The following is a 19,807-nucleotide window of genomic DNA, read 5'->3' on the forward strand; positions in this document are numbered from 1 at the left end:
CCTGTTTTTCAAATTCTCACTGACAAAAACCATAAAACATCCATAATTTGATGTTGACATCCACGAAAAACATCAAATAAATCGACCAACACACATAACCATCCAAGAAAACATCTATAAATGTGAGAAAGTTCCTGTTTTTCAAATTCTCACTGACAAAAACCATAAAACATCCATAATTTGATGTTGACATCCGAGAAAAACATCAAATAAATCGAACAACACACATAACCACCCATGAAAACAACCATAAATGTGACAAAATTCCTGTTTTTCCAAGTGAGAAAATTCCTGTTTTTTCATTCTCACTGAGAAAACCATAAACCACGTGGTGTAGTCACGACTGGCACCCCCATCTCTACTGGCTATGATGCGGTTATCACCCTAAAAGACCTAATTTCCAGAACTTTCAACTACGTTGAACAAAATCGATATCTCAAAATTTTGATTGGATTTGTTTGGGGAAATGGTGGGCGTGAGAGGGGGGTTAGTTGCCCTTCAATCACTTTAGACTCTTAAAAGGTCACTAGCCCTTTCATTTCCCAATTTAATGAACCCCTTTTGAAGTTTCTACAACATCGCTTTCTATAAAAACGTTATATGTCCCCAGGGCATAACTTACAACCCTTGCCCTGAGGGCTGTAAGGGGGAGTTTGATTGGATGTGTTTGGGGAAAAGGTGGGCGTGAGAGGGGGGTTAATTGCCCTTAAATCACTTTTGAGGCTATTAAAGAGGGCACTAGTTCTTTGAATTTCCAATCGAATGAGCCCTTTTTCAAGTTTCTACGACAAAGATTTCAGTAAGAACTTATATGCCCCCAGGGCATAACTTATAACCCTTGCCATGAAGACTGTGGGGGGAGTGTTCTAATCAAAGGTATAATTTCCTGAACTTTAAACTGCGTGGAACAAAATGGCCATCTTAAAATTTTGATTGAATGTTTCTGGGGAAATGGTGGGCGTGGAAGGGGTGTTAGTTGCCATCCAATCACTTTCGACCATTAAAAAGAGCACTAGTCATTTCAATTTCCAATTGAATAAGCCCTTTTTGAAGTTTCCACGACAACGCGTTCTATAAAAACTTATATGCCCCCATGGCATAACTTACAACCCTTGCCCTGAGGGCTGTGTGGGAGTTTCCTCCTCAAAAATATAATTTCTATCTGGAAATCAACTACGCTGAACAAAACGGCTATCCAAAAATTTTGATGGGATGTGTTTGAGGAAAAGGTGGGCGTGAAAGGGGGGTTAGTTGCCCTCAACTATTAAACTCAACTCAACTATCACTTTTGACTATTAGAAAGGGCACTAGACCTTTGAATTTCCAATCGAATGAGCCCTTTTTCAAGTTCCTACGACAAAGATTTCAATAAAAACTTATATGCCCCCAGGGCATAACTTATAATCCTTGCCCTGAAGACTGTGGGTTGAGTGTCCTGCTCGAAGATAAAATTTCCTGAACTATAAACTGCGTGGAACAAAATGGCTATATATAAACCTTATATGCCCCAGGGCATAACTTACAACCCTTGCACTGAGGGCTATGATGCGGTTATCACCCTAAAAGACTTAATTTCCAGAACTTTCGACTACGTTGAACAAAATGGATATCTCAAAATTCTGATTGGATGTGTTTGGGGGAATGGTTGGTGTGAGAGGGGGGTTAGATACCCTCCAATCACTTTCGACTATTAAAAAGGGCACTGGCCATTTCAATTTCCAATCGAATGAGCCCTTTTTGAAGCTTCTACGACAGTGCGTTCTTTAAAAACCTTATATTCCCCCAGGGCATAACTTACAACCCTTGCCCTGAGGGCTGTGGGGGGTTGTCATCCTCAAAGACCTAATTTCCAGATTTTTCAACTACGTTGAACAAAATGGATATCTTAAAATTTGGATTGGATGTGCTCGGGGAGAAGGTGGGCGTGAGAGGGGGGTTAGTTGCCTTTCAATCACTTTCGACTATTTAAAAGGGCACTAGCTATTTCAATTTCCAATCGAATGTGCCTTTTTTGAAGTTTTTACGACTACGCTTCCTATAAAAACCTTATGTGCCCCCAGGGCATAACTTACAACCCTAGCCCTGAGGGCTTTGGGGAGTGACCTCCTCAAAAATATGTTTTCTATCTGGAAATCAATTACGCTGAACAAAATGGCTATCTCAGAATTGTGATGGGATGTGTTTCGGGAAATGGTGGGCGTGGAAGGGGTGATAGCTGCCTTCCAATCACTTTCGACTATTAAAAAGGGCACAAGCCACTCCGATTTCCAATTGAATGAGCCCTTTTCGAAGTTTCCGCGACAACTACTTTTATATGAAGTGCCTTGCTGTAAATCAACACAATAATAAATAATACATTGTGTCAACATTGTTCTTATATGCCCTCAGGGCGTATATTGAAACCCTTGCTCTGGGGGTTGTTGGGGAGTGTCCTCCTCAAAAATATATTTTCTAACCGGTAATCAACTACGCTAAACAAAAAGGCTATCTCAAAATTTTGATTAGATGTGTTTGGGGAAATGGTGGGCGTGGAAGGGGTGTTAGCTCCCTTCCAATCACTTTCGACTATTAAAAAGGGCACTAGTCATTCCAATTTCCAATCGAATGAGCCCTTTTCGAAGTTTCTACGACAACTCCTTCAAAACGAAGTGCCCTGGTATGGAAAAAGAAGAAAAAAAAACAACTAAATAATACATTGTGCTTGCATCGGTCTTTATTTAGGCAGCGCGATTGCACTGCCTATGATAACAAGGTGCTAGAGTGCTGCATGACATTAAAAGAATTGGTGTATAATTTTATACACCGAAGAATGCATCTGAAAAACATAAAATACGAAGAGAATTTATTTCGTGCAGTATCTATCATATATATGTGAACGTAAAACATAATTTAAATATTTCAAAATTGACAAATTTTGGAACGGTATAAGGTATACACGTTTAAAATTAATTTTTACCGCTCCGTATAAATATTAGATCCCATATTTAACAAATTTTCTTTCAAGTTCAAGTTCAAGTTCCATTTATTTCCATAAATAACAATGACAAAAACAATATCCCAAAGGGCTCAATGGCCCGTTATTTGGGAAGCGACATAGAATAAAAGACTAATATTAAAACTTGGCATAAACAATACTTAACAATGTTTAATTAATAAATCTATAAAGAAAAGAAGTTAACTCACCGACAGTCAACACGAAACAGCGACCCTCCTATCACCTGACAATAAATAAAAAAATAAAATTATCTACATCCTTGAGGGTCCAACGCCAACAAAACAAAACAACCACCCCCCCCCCCCAAAAAAGCCATAAAACAACTAAAAATTATTTAATATTTATAATATTTAATATTTATTAGTAAAAAATTAATGAAATAAAACTAAACGCCATTTTTTCCTTCAGTATTTTCAAACTTATAAAGCATATTGACGCCTATAGAGGTTTGACATTTTGTGTGAAAAAAAAATCTTTAGTTTCAAGTTTTTCTCTAACTCATCTCTTTGTAAATTTTGTTAATCCGACGCTTTGTGCATAAACATATTCATATTCACAAACATATTCATATTCAACATAAACATATTCAACATAAACATAAACATATTCACTGAGAACAAAGATCATTCTCCTTTTGATTGCGTGATTTGCCATTTTGAGAAAATTGTAACAGTTTTTTTTCTTACAGGTCATTTGACCTAATAACATAAGAAACCCAGACTATGGGTTGCAGCTTTTTGTTTTTTTTACAAATAGCTCAGCATTTAAAATTGAGTCTGCTCGTAAGGTGTTTGTCGATTCTTCGGAGCCTTGTCAGTTTTATTTTGCGAGCTGATTCCACTTAGCAGCATTCAAAAACCGGTTCTAACCTGGATCGAAAGCTAAACAATAAAGGCAGGCCAAGCTATTTTTGTTATTGCTTTTTCAAGTAAATACTAATTTCACCCCCCCCCCGTCTAAATTTATTTCTGTTGACGATGAAGACTCAGTGGCAGCCGCAAAACTCCAATGTTTGAAAAATTTAAATCCTCATAGATCCATAACTAAAATGTTCGAGATTGTCACTTGTATCTTTCGATTTTTGTATCTAGGTATGACTCACCAAGTGAGAAAGACAAATAAATTTATACCATTGCTACCAATATAACAGCTTACTTCAGCAGCAAGCTGCCTGAGGGCGGCACAACTGCGCATTCTTCTCCTCTACTCCAACCTACTCAAACTTTCTCTCTTCATCCCATCCCACGTTGTTCCAACTTCCTTTAAACCATTTCTTATGACCTCTATCAATCCCATTCAAAGACGACCTGTTTTTTTTTTTTTTTTACCCCTGATTGATGGTGAAAATAGAAATTTTTTGACAATGTGTCATCCTTCGTCCGTAAAAGTGGTTTAGCTATTTTAGCCTTTCATTTATCACATCCCGAAAATATTGGGTTGAGCCTCGCTTTTCGCACAGCCTACTGTTTGATATGCGGTTAGTCTAAGAAGTGCATTAGCTATCCTTACTATCAGTTGGAAAACATTTAACATAAATTCCTTAGTCACCGAAGTGCCCATAATCTTCTTTCAGATTTAGCATTTCAGAGCCAATCATGGTTAACCACTGCCATGACCATGGGTCCCAATATATCTTTGTTTGCGGACTTTCCTTCCTATTCTTCCGAAAAAAATTTCAACTGGGAAAAGCCCTTTGCCTTGTTTAAACTTTTGAATAACTTCACGAAGTTATGATTAATCCGCTCACAACGGGACTTACGGGGCTTTGTCAGCCCCTTAAGTAATAGTGCCAACTGGGGCGGGGGAGAGATGTGCCCCCTTAGATTCCCCCTCCCTATATAAAAAAATTCTGTATTTTCATAAAAAAAATGAGAAAACACGAAAATTGCTCCCCCATAGATTTTAGAAAACACAGTTTGCCCCATTCCATACAGTTTGTTAATTGGTGCCGCCGCCCATAAGCAGAAATTTGTCTAGGGAGATAATACCTTTTGGGAGGAATGTGATAATTATCAGAACAAGGCAAAATAGGCAAATTATTCAAGAATTATAGAAAATAATACCAATAAGAATATACAAGAGTGTTTACGAAAATATTCTTTTGCTTAGAAAAAGGGGCTGTGCCCTCTGTCCCTTCCTGATACACCTGCCTGGGTGCAATCATTGATGATAATTTCGTGGAAACGGTTGCTTTGTTGTGACAACGAAAAGTAAGAAGAAAAACCTAGAAAAACCGATATTTTTAAATATACAAGCTTATCATGATCGAAGTGTCGTATTTTTCTGTGAAAAGGGATCTTTGCATATTTCTCGGATTTATTCCTGCATTCAAGAATAGAACAACACCTGGCTTGTTTAACAGGATTGCCACCCGGTGACAAAAAAAGATCACAAAATTTTAGTGATTTTCTGGTTGATTTAGGGATTTTTCTTCCATAATCTTGTGATTTATTCGTGAATTTCGTTTTTTTTGTTTGGGCAATATAAAAAATCACTAGAAACAGTGATAAATCACTAAAGGTGGCAACCCTGGTGTTTAATTGTATGAATTTTTTCCAAATTATTAACTCACCCTAAACAATATTGAGGGGATTAGTAACCAGTTTCGCAAATGTGTCAGCATTTACAGGGAAATAACTTTTTACAGGTTCCTAGAATTTGATTCAAGGTGATGTTGTTCTGTGAAACATCAAAGTGATGATTTCATTTCTATGAAAAATACGAACTCTTAAGCTAATTCTAAGAGTGTCCGCTTATTTAACTATTATGTGATCTAAAAAAAGGAAATATCTTTAACATTTGCGATGTTAGATCTAACAAATAATTATGTAGGATTTATTTCACCTTTTGGTGCCAGAGAAAAAATCAATAAGGGAGATATTATTGATAAGTACGACCTTGTCACTAAGCAGCGAATTTATGACTCGAGAGCGAAATTATCCTGCTGCTTATAAAGCTGTTCAGAAGAAGAAAACAACACAAGACAGACGTTAGATCCTTTGTGTTTTTGATATTGTTAAATATTAAGGAATAAATTCAACGCATGCTGTCAAGTATTCAAGTTTTTACGTTTAGCCCTTTTTCTTTGAGAAAGTTCACAGAAAGAAGAGAAAAATTCAAAATTTGAGGAAGATAATTTTCCATTAAAATTATTAGTATTAGTGTAAGTTTGGTAGATACGCGTATTTAAAAGTATCTCCTATGGTTTAATCCTTTGACCTGAGGAATCTGTAATGTGTTCAATTCAGTAGAATGTAATTCGTAATTTTCTAAGCATAAATTTTCCTGCTAAAAATCAGAATAAAGATATTAACAATGAACTTTAGCGTGAGAAAATGTTTTTTCAGCCTGAAACAATGTAGCTTCCTTATTGTTTAAAATCTATGTTTTTGATTGTTACTTGAAAGCTATATATTCTGAATTTTATATTTTAGAGATGGCGCACTGCTTGTAGACTGTAGCAGTTTTTATTTTCAATTTGACCCTCTTAACACATGAATATGAACCCTTCTGTGTTGTTGAACACATCCTGACTATGAGTAAAACAATACTAATGGTAAAATTAGTGAATTAAAATAGCTCTTAGTTAATATTTCTTCACGTTGATTACATCTCTGATTGACAAATAATTGACCCTTTAGAGAACACCCTCTCTGGCATAATTTTGCTTCTCAGGGTGACGTCAGAACGTATTTTGCGTATTCTGGCAATCACTTAGGTTTATCTGTATTGTCGGTAATTCAGAATTCTACACTTCTAATATTGCTTTATTAATTAGCTACTACTAATTCACGTTTACTATTGGGACTAATCTGCACTCATGAGGAGGGAACAAGCGCGAACAATAGTATCAACTTCCATCTTCTCACTTCTAATATATCCCAGACCATTAGCCACCAATTTTGTCTTACTTTTCATACTAATTGTTATCTATTATTTTGAATAACCCCGTTCATAATTAATGGGGAAAAACATGTCTATAAAAGCTGCACGAGTCAGAATGATTTCCTTTTATCGTTGTAAAAATAGTTCATGGTTTAAGAACTTACATAGATTTTTGACAGTTGTGGAAATTGACAATTTTGAGATGCTGACATTTCCAGGTCAAATTTTCCAGAAATTACGTAAAGGATGTATAGTAGAAGTAAATTTAATATCAACCATTCCCCCCCCCCCCTATTCTAAGCTTAATAATACCTACTGTTTTTTTTAGCATGTCCTACTATTTATTTTTTTTACTTTTTTATATTTTTTTTACTTTTTTATAAAAAAATTCCTTTTTTTAATGCGGCCGAAAATGTGCTTTTTCAACAGCTCTTGCCTTTTTTGGATGAAATCTAAGACAAATACAAGAATAAGTCTGCAAACTTAGAATTTTTATTATGAGTTCGTGGCCCCTTGATATTTGACCTTGTCAAATTCTTGGTAATTAAGCTTCAATTTTAAAGGTTTTACTCCACAGGATTAGATCCAGAGAGTGGGTGACGACTAATCTCCTCGGCTAAGGCTGCCAAGCAGAACTGGCGGCCATCAAAATTCTAACCTACAAATATATCGATAAAAAAAGAAAAGAAAAAGGAGACAAAGATATGATCTATTTATGCCCCCTCCCTCCGTTCCAAAACCTTTAATGCACATCTAGTTCTTTTGATAGTTTTTAATAATTATGACTATTTTCAAACTTTGGATACCCGTTCTTAGATCATGCAGTACTATCAGTTGGGTTCTGGCTTTTATTCTAAAAATTTGTTTAGATCAAAATTATGTTATTTTATTTTCTTACTCTCCAGTCTTGATTCAAAATAAACTCACCGAATGTTCAATATCTCAAATTAACCTAGATTTGTTCCTTCCAACACTTAACCTCGTTATTGCCCTTTCCATTCCTGAACTTGCTATAGGACATTCTATTTCCTTGTTGACAGGGGAAAAATAAGACAAGGCAGTTATTGAATAAAAACAACTTAAAAGTCAGCGCCGCGTCGATAAGTGCAAAATCAAACACTGATAGTGTTGACAGATATTCAAAGAGAATGGTTGAGGCTTGCCTCATGTTGACATTTATCGTAAATCGAATCTTCACGTAAAGAAAAAATAGGTAATGTAATAAAAGCAGTATTAGTCTATTCCTGTACTTTTCAAGGAAAAACAGAAGAGAAACATTGAAGAAGAAACAGAAGAAATCGAAAACATTGTAGCGTGAATTATTTGAAACATGATAACTATGCAGTTTAACGCAAAAACAGCAGATAAGTTCAAGTAGTTTAAATATAATTTAATAAATAATAACAAATAAACTACTAAGACCCAACCCGAAAAAGATGGAAAAGAAAGCATTTCCGATGAGGCGGCTCCTTGCATTTTGGAACAGATAATTAACAAAACAACAACAAAAAAGAGCGGATAATAAATAAATAAAAAATAAGACAGATAATAAATAAATAATAATTAATAAATAAAGATTATTCTCAGTAAATATATTTTTAAAGGAATAGCTGAAGAGGAAACAAATGTTTGGAATCGGTATGAGCACCATGCATTATTATTGCACCTTACCCCAGAAAAAGAACATAGGAAAAAAATCATGTCAAGTTTCAGATAATAAACGTTTTGTATAAACCTCACTTTAAACCTTTTGAGCAAGTCCAACCACCTCACCTTCAATCTCAATGAACAAATCAAAGTCTTTTGCTGGCCAATTAGGTCTTTTTATAAAAAATTTATTACTGTTCACATGTCTCTAGCTTTCGATTTTGAAAAGCACAGTTTATAACAATCAAGCGGTAAGTCACTAAGGCCACCTAGAATCTTAACACGATCCTGGCTGAAACAAAGTCTTGGGTTATTACCGTTTTAATTTTTAGGTTATTGGGAAAAATAATGGTAAATGGGTGTTTTTAAGCAGAGAAATATTAAAAGTGCCATCTTATTGGTAGAGAACCTATTTTGATTTTGGATGGCTGAATGGCTACCCTCCTTACTTGCTCAGACTTTATCAAAATTCGTTTACTGAAATAAAAGATATACACCTATGTACAGTATATTTAAATACATATGAAATAATTGAAAAGGAAAAGAAATTGAAGGACAGGTGGGAAAAGGAATTTTTCTTAGGTTGCTAACGGCTGCAGAGAGCTAATATAAGTATTAAATATATATATATATATATATATATATATATATATACACATATACACACACACACACACACACACATATATATATATATATATATATATATATATATATATATATATATATATATATATATATATATATATATATATATATATATATATATATATATATATATATATATATATATATATATATATATATATATATATATATATATATATTTATATATGTATATATATATATATATATATATATATATATATATATATATATATATATATATATATATATATATATATATATATATATATATATATATATATATATATATATATATATATATATATATATATATATATATATATATATATATATATATATATATATATATATATATATATATATATATATATATATATATATATATATATATATATATATATATATATATATATATATATATATTTAATACTTATATTAGCTCTTTGCAGCCGTTAGCAACCTAAGACAAATTCCTTGTCCCATTCACTCCTTTGTCTGAAGACTCCTTATACTTCAGGCATGTCCAAGTAAACTAAGTATATTTCTGTCTACGAACTCATTGTAGGAATTGAAGCATGTTTTTGGTTATTAAATTAAAAAAACAAGTTCTTTCAACTGAAAGTAAGGAGCAACATTAAAACTTAAAACGAATAGAAATGATTACGTATATGAAGGGGTTTGCCCCCTAGTCAATACCTCGCTCTTTACGCTAAATTTCGAATTTTTTGTTATAATCACAAATCCCTTAATCACAAAGGCCGTTTAATTAGAATATATAGCTCTTTTGAAAGTACTAAAAAATTTCAGCGTAAAGAGCGAGATATTGACTAGGGGGCGAACCCCCTTATAAACGTAATAACTTCTGTCCGTTTTAAGTTTTAAAGTTGCTCCTTACTTTCAGTTGAAAAAACATGTTTTTTTATATTTAATTCCCGATCATTTTTAAATAATGCTGGGAAATCCGGCACCTCCTTCATAGAAATGTCCCTTCCCCAAAGGAAACATCCTCCATGGAAGGATCCTCCCACGTAACTGGGAAAAAAGCTGGGGAAAAAAGGAAGAAAAACCACTGAAGTCTCTTATTATTGTATCTTCATTGTCATTTGTCATGGTTATAAGAATCGATTTGCAGTTATGTTAAAATTTTGAAAGATGGTTGTCATAAAGACGACTACAAGGGTTAAATTTTAACACGATTTGGTTAGCTGTCTTGAAAACATCTATGAGAAACCGTTTAACGGAAGATACAAGAGGAATGTTATTGACCCTTTGATAGAGGTTGATACAGGGCGTATCCAGGATTTTTTTCGGAGGAAGAGGGTGGGTTTACAAAAGGATTTTTTCGGAGGGGGATTACAAAAAAAATTATAAACGTATCGAAAATTTGTTTATATTCATTTTTGTTATGTTTTCGGACAACCTTTTTTTTGGGGGGGGGGGGAGTTCAAACTCCCTAACCCCCCTGGATACGGCCTTGGGTTGATACCATATCGAATTTTCTTGGCCGTTGTCTCAAAAAAGTTTTACGAAGCACTTTCTGAGTAAGTCCATCTCTCGCAAGAAAATTTGAAATACTGAGCCAGGGTCATTTGATACGAACAAGTATTTAAGATGTCTTGGTTTGTTTTGTTGGCTCTAAATAATCGATATATGGCCCACAATTTACAACTATTTCAATAAATGTTGGCTCGAAATAACCAGTATGTGGCCCACAATTTACAACGATCTATGGCAATGATCTACAACTACATAATATATTTTGAACAGTAACTTCATTTAACCCCCTCTGATCTACAGCTACATAACATATTTTGAACAGTAACTGTATTTGACCCCCTCTCAAGAAATGTTGGCTCTAAATTACTGGTATGTGGCCCACAATTTACAACGATCTATGTCAATGATCTACAACTACATAATATATTTTGAACAGTAATTTTGTTTAACCCCCTCTCAAGAAATGTTGGCTCTAAATAACTGGCATGTGGCCCACAATTTACAACGATCTATGACAATGATCTACAGCTACATAACATATTTTGAACAGTAACTGTATTTGACCCCCTCTCAAGAAATGTTAGCTCTAAATAACTGGTATGTGGCCCACAATTTACAACGATCTATGTCAATGATCTACAACTACATAATATATTTTGAACAGTAACTTAATTTAACACCCTCTGAAGAAATGTTGGCTCTAAATAACTGGCATGTGGCCCACAATTTACAACGATCTATGACAATGATCTACAGCTACATAACGTATTTTGAACAGTAACTGTATTTGACCCCCTCTCAAGAAATGTTGGCTCTAAATAACTGGGATGTGGCCCACAATTTACAACGATCTATGTCAATGATCTACAACTACATAATATATTTTGAACAGTAACTTTGTTTAACCCCTCTCAAGAAATGTTGGCTCTAAATAACTGGCATGTGGCCCACAATTTACAACGATCTATGACAATGATCTACAGCTACATAACATATTTTGAACAGTAACTGTATTTGACCCCCTCTCAAGAAATGTTTACTCTAAATAACTGGTATATGGCCCACAATTTACAACGATCTATGTCAATGATCTACAACTACATAATATATTTTGAACAGTAACTTCATTTAACCCCCTCTCAAGAAATGTTGGCTTCAAATAACTGGTATGTAGCCCACAATTTACAACGATCTATGACAATGATCTACAGCTACATAATATATTCTGAACAGTAACTTTATTTGACCCCCTCTCAAGAAATGTTGGCTTCAAATAACTGGTATGTGGCCCACAATTTACAACGATTTATGACAATGATCTACAACTACATAATATATTCTGAACAGTAACTTTATTTGACCCTCTCTCAAGAAATGTTGGCTTCAAATAACTGGTATGTAGCCCACAATTTACAACGATCTATGACAATGATCTACAACTACATAATATATTCTGAACAGTAACTTTATTTGACCCCCTCTCAAGAAATGTTGGCTTCAAATAACTGGTATGTAGCCCAGAATTTACAACGATCTATGACAATGGTCTACAACTACATAATATATTCTGAACAGTAACTTTATTTGACCCCCTCTCAAGAAATGTTGGCTTCAAATAACTGGTATGTAGCCCACAATTTACAACGATCTATGACAATGATCTACAACTACATAATATATTCTGAACAGTAACTTTATTTGACCCCCTCTCAAGAAATGTTGGCTTCAAATAACTGGTATGTGGCCGACAATTTACAACGATCTATGACAATGATCTACAGCTACATAACATATTTTGAAGAGTAACTTCATTTAACCCCCTCTCAAAAAATGTTAGCTCTAAATAACTGGCATGTGGCCCAAAATTTACAACGATCTATGACGATGATCTACAGCTACATAACATATTTGAACAGTAACTGTATTTGACCCGCTCTCAAGAAATGTTGGCTCTAAATAACTGGTATGTGGCCCACAATTTACAACGATCTATGTCAATGATCTACAACTACATAATATGTTTTGAACAGTAACTTCATTTAACCCCCTCTCAAGAAATGTTGGCTCTAAATAACTGGCATGTGGCCCACAATTTACAACGATCTATGACAATGATCTACAGCTACATAACGTATTTTGAACAGTAACTGTATTTGACCCCCTCTCAAGAAATGTTGGCTCTAAATAACTGGTATGTGGCCCACTATTTACAACAATCTATGTCACTGATCTTCAACTACATAATATTTTTTGAACAGTAACTTCATTTAACCCCCTCTCAAGAAATGTTGGCTCTAAATAACTGGTATGTGGCCCACGATTTACAACGATCTATGTCAATGATCTACAACTACATAATATATTTTGAACAGTAACTTCATTTAACCCCCTCTCAAGAAATGTTGGCTCTAAATAACTGGCATGTGGCCCACAATTTACAACGAGCTATGACAATGATCTACAGCTACATAACATATTTTGAACAGTAACTGTATTTGACCCCCTCTCAAGAGATGTTGGCTCTAAATAACTGGTATGTGGCCAACAATTTACAACGATCTATGTCAATGATCTACAACTACATAATATATTTGAACAGTAACTTCATTTAACCCCCTCTCAAGAAATGTTGGCTCTAAATAACTGGCATGTGGCCCACAATTTACAACGATCTATGACAATGATCTACAGCTACATAACATATTTTGAACAGTTACTGTATATGACCCCCTCTCAAGAAATGTTGGCTTCAAATAACTGGTATGTAGCCCACAATTTACAACGATCTATGACAATGATCTACAGCTACATAACATATTTTGAACAGTAACTGTATTTGACCCCCTCTCTAGAAATGTTTGGTCTAAATAACAGGTATGTGGCCCACAATTTACAACGATCTATGACAATGATCTACAACTACATAATATATTTTGAACAGTAACTGTATTTGACCCCCTTTTGAATGGGTTAACACCTGAATCTGTTGTTTTTCAGGAGGCAGAAAGGAAAGAAAGAGAGGACAGGGAAAGAAGAGAGCATGAAGAGTATTTAAAAATGAAAGAAGCTTTCGCAGTTGAAGATGAGGGCTTTGAAGGAAGAGAAGAGGACAATGAACGCAATCTTTTGCAAGACTTTGTTAATTACATTAAAGTAAGTCATACCTAGGATTTTTTTGCCTTTTTTAGGGGGGAGGGGGTACAAAGGAATTTTTTTCGGGGAGGGTTTTACAAAAAAAAACTTTAAAAAACGCATACAAAATTTGTTTATATTCATTTTTGTTACGTTTTATGAGTCGGACAAACATTTCGAGGGGGGGGGGGGGTTCAAACCCCCTAACCCCCTGGATACAGCCTTGATCATATCTTCTTTTCTTCGTCATTTCTATCATAGGAATAAATAAATAAAGAGCAATTTGGTGGTCTAAACCTATGTCTTGGATTCGTTGTTGCGTTAAGTTTAGTGTTTGCAATTTACAAGATAACATTTTAAAGTGGTCAGAGTAGTTTTTTTCCGTTGTTGGTGACTGACGCTTGACTTATTACAAAAAAGAAATTAGCTTCCGATATACCAACGATACAGATTATAACGCTTTATGACTCTCCCCGTTTTTCTGCTTTATTTGTCGGTGTATAGACTCATTAAAGATAGAATCTGTGTTTATGGGTTTTATGAATTGCAGCTAAAGATGAAAAGACCTTTGCATCTAGGAACAATCATCTAGACACCTTAGAGTCGCCTAGACCTTTCTTTAAAACCTTCTAGAGGACTAAGAAGACGGTCTATTTAAAAACTCGTATAAGAGATCCTAAATAGATTAAAAATCTATATGAAAACCGGCTTTTATATATATTTTTGGTGGTCTTTCTTGTGCTTCTTAAACCTAAGCTTTTTGTTCTGTCTTTTTGTCTTTGCGAATTTAACAGTGAGGAATGAAGAGAAAATTTGGTAAATTACTTGAAGTCAATGTGTACTGTTTCAGGTAAGTGCGTTGTTCAAAGAAAACACAAAATGATTAATAAAAAACTAATATTTGGCAAAGAGACAAATTTAAGAACTAAGCCTTTGAATTTGCTTATGGCCAATTGAATCAAGCAGTTCGTGGTAACGAACTGTAAGTAAAGAGCAACCCGGCTCAATAGTAACCGAAATTCTAAAAACGGAATTTTGATACCAATAGATACCTCAAAAGAATCAGATTTTTATGCTGATTTCAAATATATAAGTTTCATCAACGTTAATCTCATCCATCAGGAGTTGGGAGGCTGATAACATTTGCCTCACTTTCGGAAAAAGAGGGAAACACCCCTAAAAGTCATAGAACTTTAATGAAAATTGCACCATCAGATTCAGCGTATCAGAGAACCTTACTGTAGAAGTTTAAAGCTCATATCTGCAAACATGTGGAATTTCGTATTTTTTGCCAGAAGAAAGATCACGGATGCGTGTTCATTTGTTGTTTTTTTTCAGGGGTGATCGTATCGACCCAGCGGTCCTAGAATATTGTAAGATGGCTCATTCGAATAGAAATTAAAATTTCTATTGCCCTTTTTAAGTGACCAAAAAAATGGAGGGTAACAAGGCCCCACCACGCTCATTTTTTCCCCAAAATCATCCGATTAAAATTTTGAGATTGCCATTTTGTTCAGCATGGTCGAAAAATATAATAACTATGTCTTTGAAGATGACTTAATTCCTCACAGTCCCCGGGGGAAGGTCTGCAAGTTGTGAACTTTGCCCAATGTTTATATATATTATTGGTTATTGGGAAGTATAAAGAAGTTTTCAGGGGGGATTTGTTTCGTTTTAAGTTTTAATGTCGCTCCTTACTGTCAGTTAAAAAAAACTATTTTTTTTATTTAATTAAAGAAAAAAAAACATTCCCTTTCGAAAACACTACCATTATTTATCTATTGGTGTGCGCATTTTTGGGATATGTCGATTTTTGTAAGTTCCCAAATTTTTCGGATTTTCTTCTCCCTGAAATGTCTTTTATGTGTCTCCTGGAGCAGGCCCACGTTGGATTTACGATTCTCCTTTTTTTGCTAGGCCACCGACGTGTCAAAAAGAAGAAAGGTTGCTCATGATCTCTTAGTGTAGAAGAATAAATCTAGTCAATTTTGTTATAGTTCCTGCACCCATAGGTGACACCCTGAGTGTCTGCCAAAATATTTTTAATGATTTACATTTAAATTTACTTGCATTTTATGTAATGTAATTTACTTACATTTAGTATCATTTACATTACATCATTCATATTAACATAATTTATTTACATTATATTATTTACTCTTATTCTTATATTAATATATATATATATATATATATATATATATATATATATATATATATATATATATATATATATATATATATATATATATATATATATATATATATATATATATATATATATATATATATATATATATATATATATATATATATATATATATACTTTTTTCAAGTCCTTAATAATTACAATTGCTTTAACAAAACAACTTCTAGAGTCCCTCTGTCTTCTAAAGTCGTATTTTCTTTTATAATTAATAATCAGAAATATAGCCCGATCTAGGAATTCATGGAAAATTGATCGAATTCGCTTTCATATTAGCTGGTCTTGACATTTTCATTATCTTCTGTTGCGTGCCCTAGCGCCCTGTTTTGTGGAAGTAACGGTTCGATATTGCTGTGTCAGCTTAATCATCCAGTAACCTTGAGGATTTCAAGTAAAAATTATTAATTAGTGATTATTGATATTCAAATTTGGTACCACTGCCACTCTAGTGTTAAATATCATACTAGTTTTTTTCAAGAAATCCCCGCAAATTCTTTAAATTAATTTTTCTTTTTGAAAATGCGTGTAAAATTTTAAACTCAGTCTCTATAAAGATTTAAATTATTTTTTGTCCCATGTAAAAGTTATATCCCAAGAGTATAGGTACCTGATAAGAGTGGAAACTGGCGCTAGTATCGGCCAAAAAACATCAATGCCATCTAGCGTCTTGGGACACTTAGCACTTTTTGAAGCTTTGTAATCGTTTTTCTGTCAGGAACTGAGTCCAGCCTCTTATAACTAAACTAGTTTTACCAACTAATCAAATTAGACTACTTATTCTTATTGTTACAGAGAGAAAAATGCCAAGTTTCGCCAGACGCTAGATGGCGTTGAAGTTTTTTTGTTACACTAGTGCCAGATCCAATTCTTGTACGTTACCCCCACTCTTTGGTTCTGTCTTCAAAGAGATTTAATCTTTTTTTCCGAACCTTCATTCGATAAAACTATATAGATGTGTGGCTCCAGGGTGGTGCTAAAATCGAATTAGAATAGGGCTAATTGAAAAAAATTAGTCCTTCCTTCCCTGGATCCGTTAACCCACTGTGATCGAAAAAAGTCAACCTGTTAAAAACAATTATTGAATGGAAAGTTCTGGACGAGTATGCAGCAATTTCGTCTTAAATTTTCAGAAAGGAAGTAATTTTTTAGTTTCATCTTAGTAGCTTACATTTTCTTATCAGTGTAATTTTATATTCTGACTAGATGTTAAGGTTTAAAAATCTGGATTTGAATAAAATAAATTATATACAACATCCATTTATCTCAGTTTTTTTTTTTTTTTTTTTTTTTTTTTTTTTTTTTTTTTTTTGAGGAAAATTAAAACCCTGTTTCGAAAGTGTTTGTTTCTTTATTGAGCAGAGAATATAAATAACGAGAAGAACAAGTTTTTTTTCTGTTGTCTGGCATAACTCCACTCGGTGCCTAAAACTTCAAAGTATGGAAGTTTAAACGTATGCTTGCAAGATTCTGATCTGTTTTTCCTGAATTCCAAGTACAGAAGTGTCCTAGACGCTCCTAGTTTATTGTTTATTTTCTTGGTATAAAAAAATATCTCTTCTCGATTCTGCCAATTTCATTGGATTGCGATATTATAGCAACTACAAATGTCTTCAGACAGAGATTAGTGCATAAAGTAACACGGAATCTACATGATGGAAAAACCGGAAATCTTCTAGACCATGTATTCCTTGATCGTAGACTAGCTTCATCAATCTTAGATGCTAGAGTGTACTGTTGTACAGTGATGGATATTGCTAGTAATGACCATCCTTTAGTAATCGGAGAGGAAAACACTTTAACAAAAAACTTGGTAAATCTGCGTAAATCCACTAAGGAGAAATAAATTGTTCCCTAAAAATTTAAAAAAGAACATCAAGTAGATATGTTCATTTTATTTAATATGAAGTGAGGATCTTTTTTTAAAGCAGCGATGGAGTGAGGGAGAGAACCTCTTCTATTTAGGGTAAAATTATGCAAGCGCTAAAAGCCAACAATACAAATTTTATCAAAAACTGAATTTCTGCTAAAACTTTAAAAAAGTAAAAAATACATTATGTATGAGGAGAGGCTCTGTCTCCTGGCTCCCATTCTCCATCCCCATTTATTCTTACAGTAAAGCTACCTTACTCTTTATCAAAACGAAGTCTGTTTTGATAATATTTCTCCAATAACTTAAAAATAATATTTTAAAAGGAAACATTTGTGTTCTCAGCATATTGCAATTATGGCAATCTAATAAGGTGTCAGTCAGATGTAATTCCATATATATATATATATATATATATATATATATATATATATATATATATATATATATATATATATATATATATATATATATATATATATATATATATATATACATATATTTCATATATATATATATATATATATATATATATATATATATATATATATATATATATATATATATATATATATATATATATATATATATATATATATATATGTAAAAGCCTGCTGCGTTCCAGACACCAGGTGTCCCAGACACTTGGTATATATATACGCAGGACGCTTTCAAGTCAAGAGTTTAAAATTTGAAATATGCTTAAGGACGACCCAAAAACACAAATTCACAATCGTCAAAAATGATTCATCGCTGGAATAACAGCAACCTAGACAATCAAATGCCCAGAGCTGAATGGGACAGAATTCCATGACAATCAATATGAAGTTCAAAGTCAGTGTACAAAATCCAATAGAAGAAATTTTGTCCAGCAACCCGGACCATCCGACATGGCAAGACCAATCCAAACAGCTAAATCAAAAGGCATGGAAAAAATGTCTGAGGTAATGATAATACTTAGTGAATCCCAATCCAAAGAACACTTTAAATATGCCATAACGAGCATCACAACGGATCGCAAACGAAAATGAAGCACAAATAAATCTGTGGTTAGAAGACATTCCACATGAAATTTGTGGTTAGAAGACAAGCGACAGTGAGAACCACGGACCACGTCGGTACCACGGACTGCGTGGACCGCAGTTTCCTGTTATTATATGCATATGAATGTGTAAATACTTATAAGTTCATGCGTTTATTTATTTGTCTTTATGCTCTGTGATTTGCAGTAAACTATTCAAATTAGAAACTTGAAATTTTCCGCAAATAATCCTGGAACGATAAGAAAATCAATTATGCGAAAGTGCACTTCTTTATTATTAGCTTGAGTTGTGATGTCATGAACAAAAAGGGAGGATGGCCAAGAAAAGATCAACGGTACCTCCCAAGCCACGTTGTTCTAGAATCCCGTACGGCATTTTCTTATGAACCAAGACATCAATACAAAATCGATGGTTCAATTTACAGCGGAGCATAATCTAAACTGGTAGTTGAAATGGAAAGTTTTGTTCGCTTATGGCTTGCATTTGTTCAATTGAAAATCATTTTTATTGCAAAGTTTGCGCTTTTTACCTTTGGCGAGGCCGGCATTTCGAGTTCTTGATTTTTGGGCACTTGATAAGAGAAAAATTCTCTAGATAAAAATGGCATCAGAGAAATTTGAAAACCACCTATGTTAAAAACATCAATGTTTGGATTTCAAAATTCAATCAGACACCCAGACTACTTCAAATTATGGAAAATATTGCAAGACCTAAGCCGATTGACAAAACACATCTCTTCAGGCTAAGGCAGACTCGAGTAATTTTGACTTAAATAACTCACCGATGGAAAATAAAGGGATTCTCGTGCTTTACGAAGGGAAAAACAAATAGAAAATAGCCGTGAAAACCTTAAGAAAGAGTTCTAGTCTTTTTGGTAAAATGCGACC

General features: G+C 33.7%; 1 protein-coding gene across 1 annotated transcript in view; it reads left to right on the plus strand.

Moving 5' to 3' along the window:
- Positions 1-19,807, plus strand: part of Ddrgk1 (DDRGK domain containing 1) — a 167,044-nt gene that overhangs the window by 103,906 nt on the left and 43,331 nt on the right. The window contains exon 5 of the mRNA XM_089087591.1: positions 13,670-13,825. Coding sequence (XP_088943717.1) covers positions 13,670-13,825 — 156 coding nt within the window. The remainder of the gene's footprint in view (positions 1-13,669; positions 13,826-19,807) is intronic.

Source organism: Artemia sp. Qi Xiang Cuo, chromosome 4 (assembly GCF_049724085.1).
Source record: "Artemia sp. Qi Xiang Cuo chromosome 4, ASM4972408v1, whole genome shotgun sequence".
NCBI lineage: Eukaryota > Metazoa > Arthropoda > Branchiopoda > Anostraca > Artemiidae > Artemia > Artemia sp. Qi Xiang Cuo.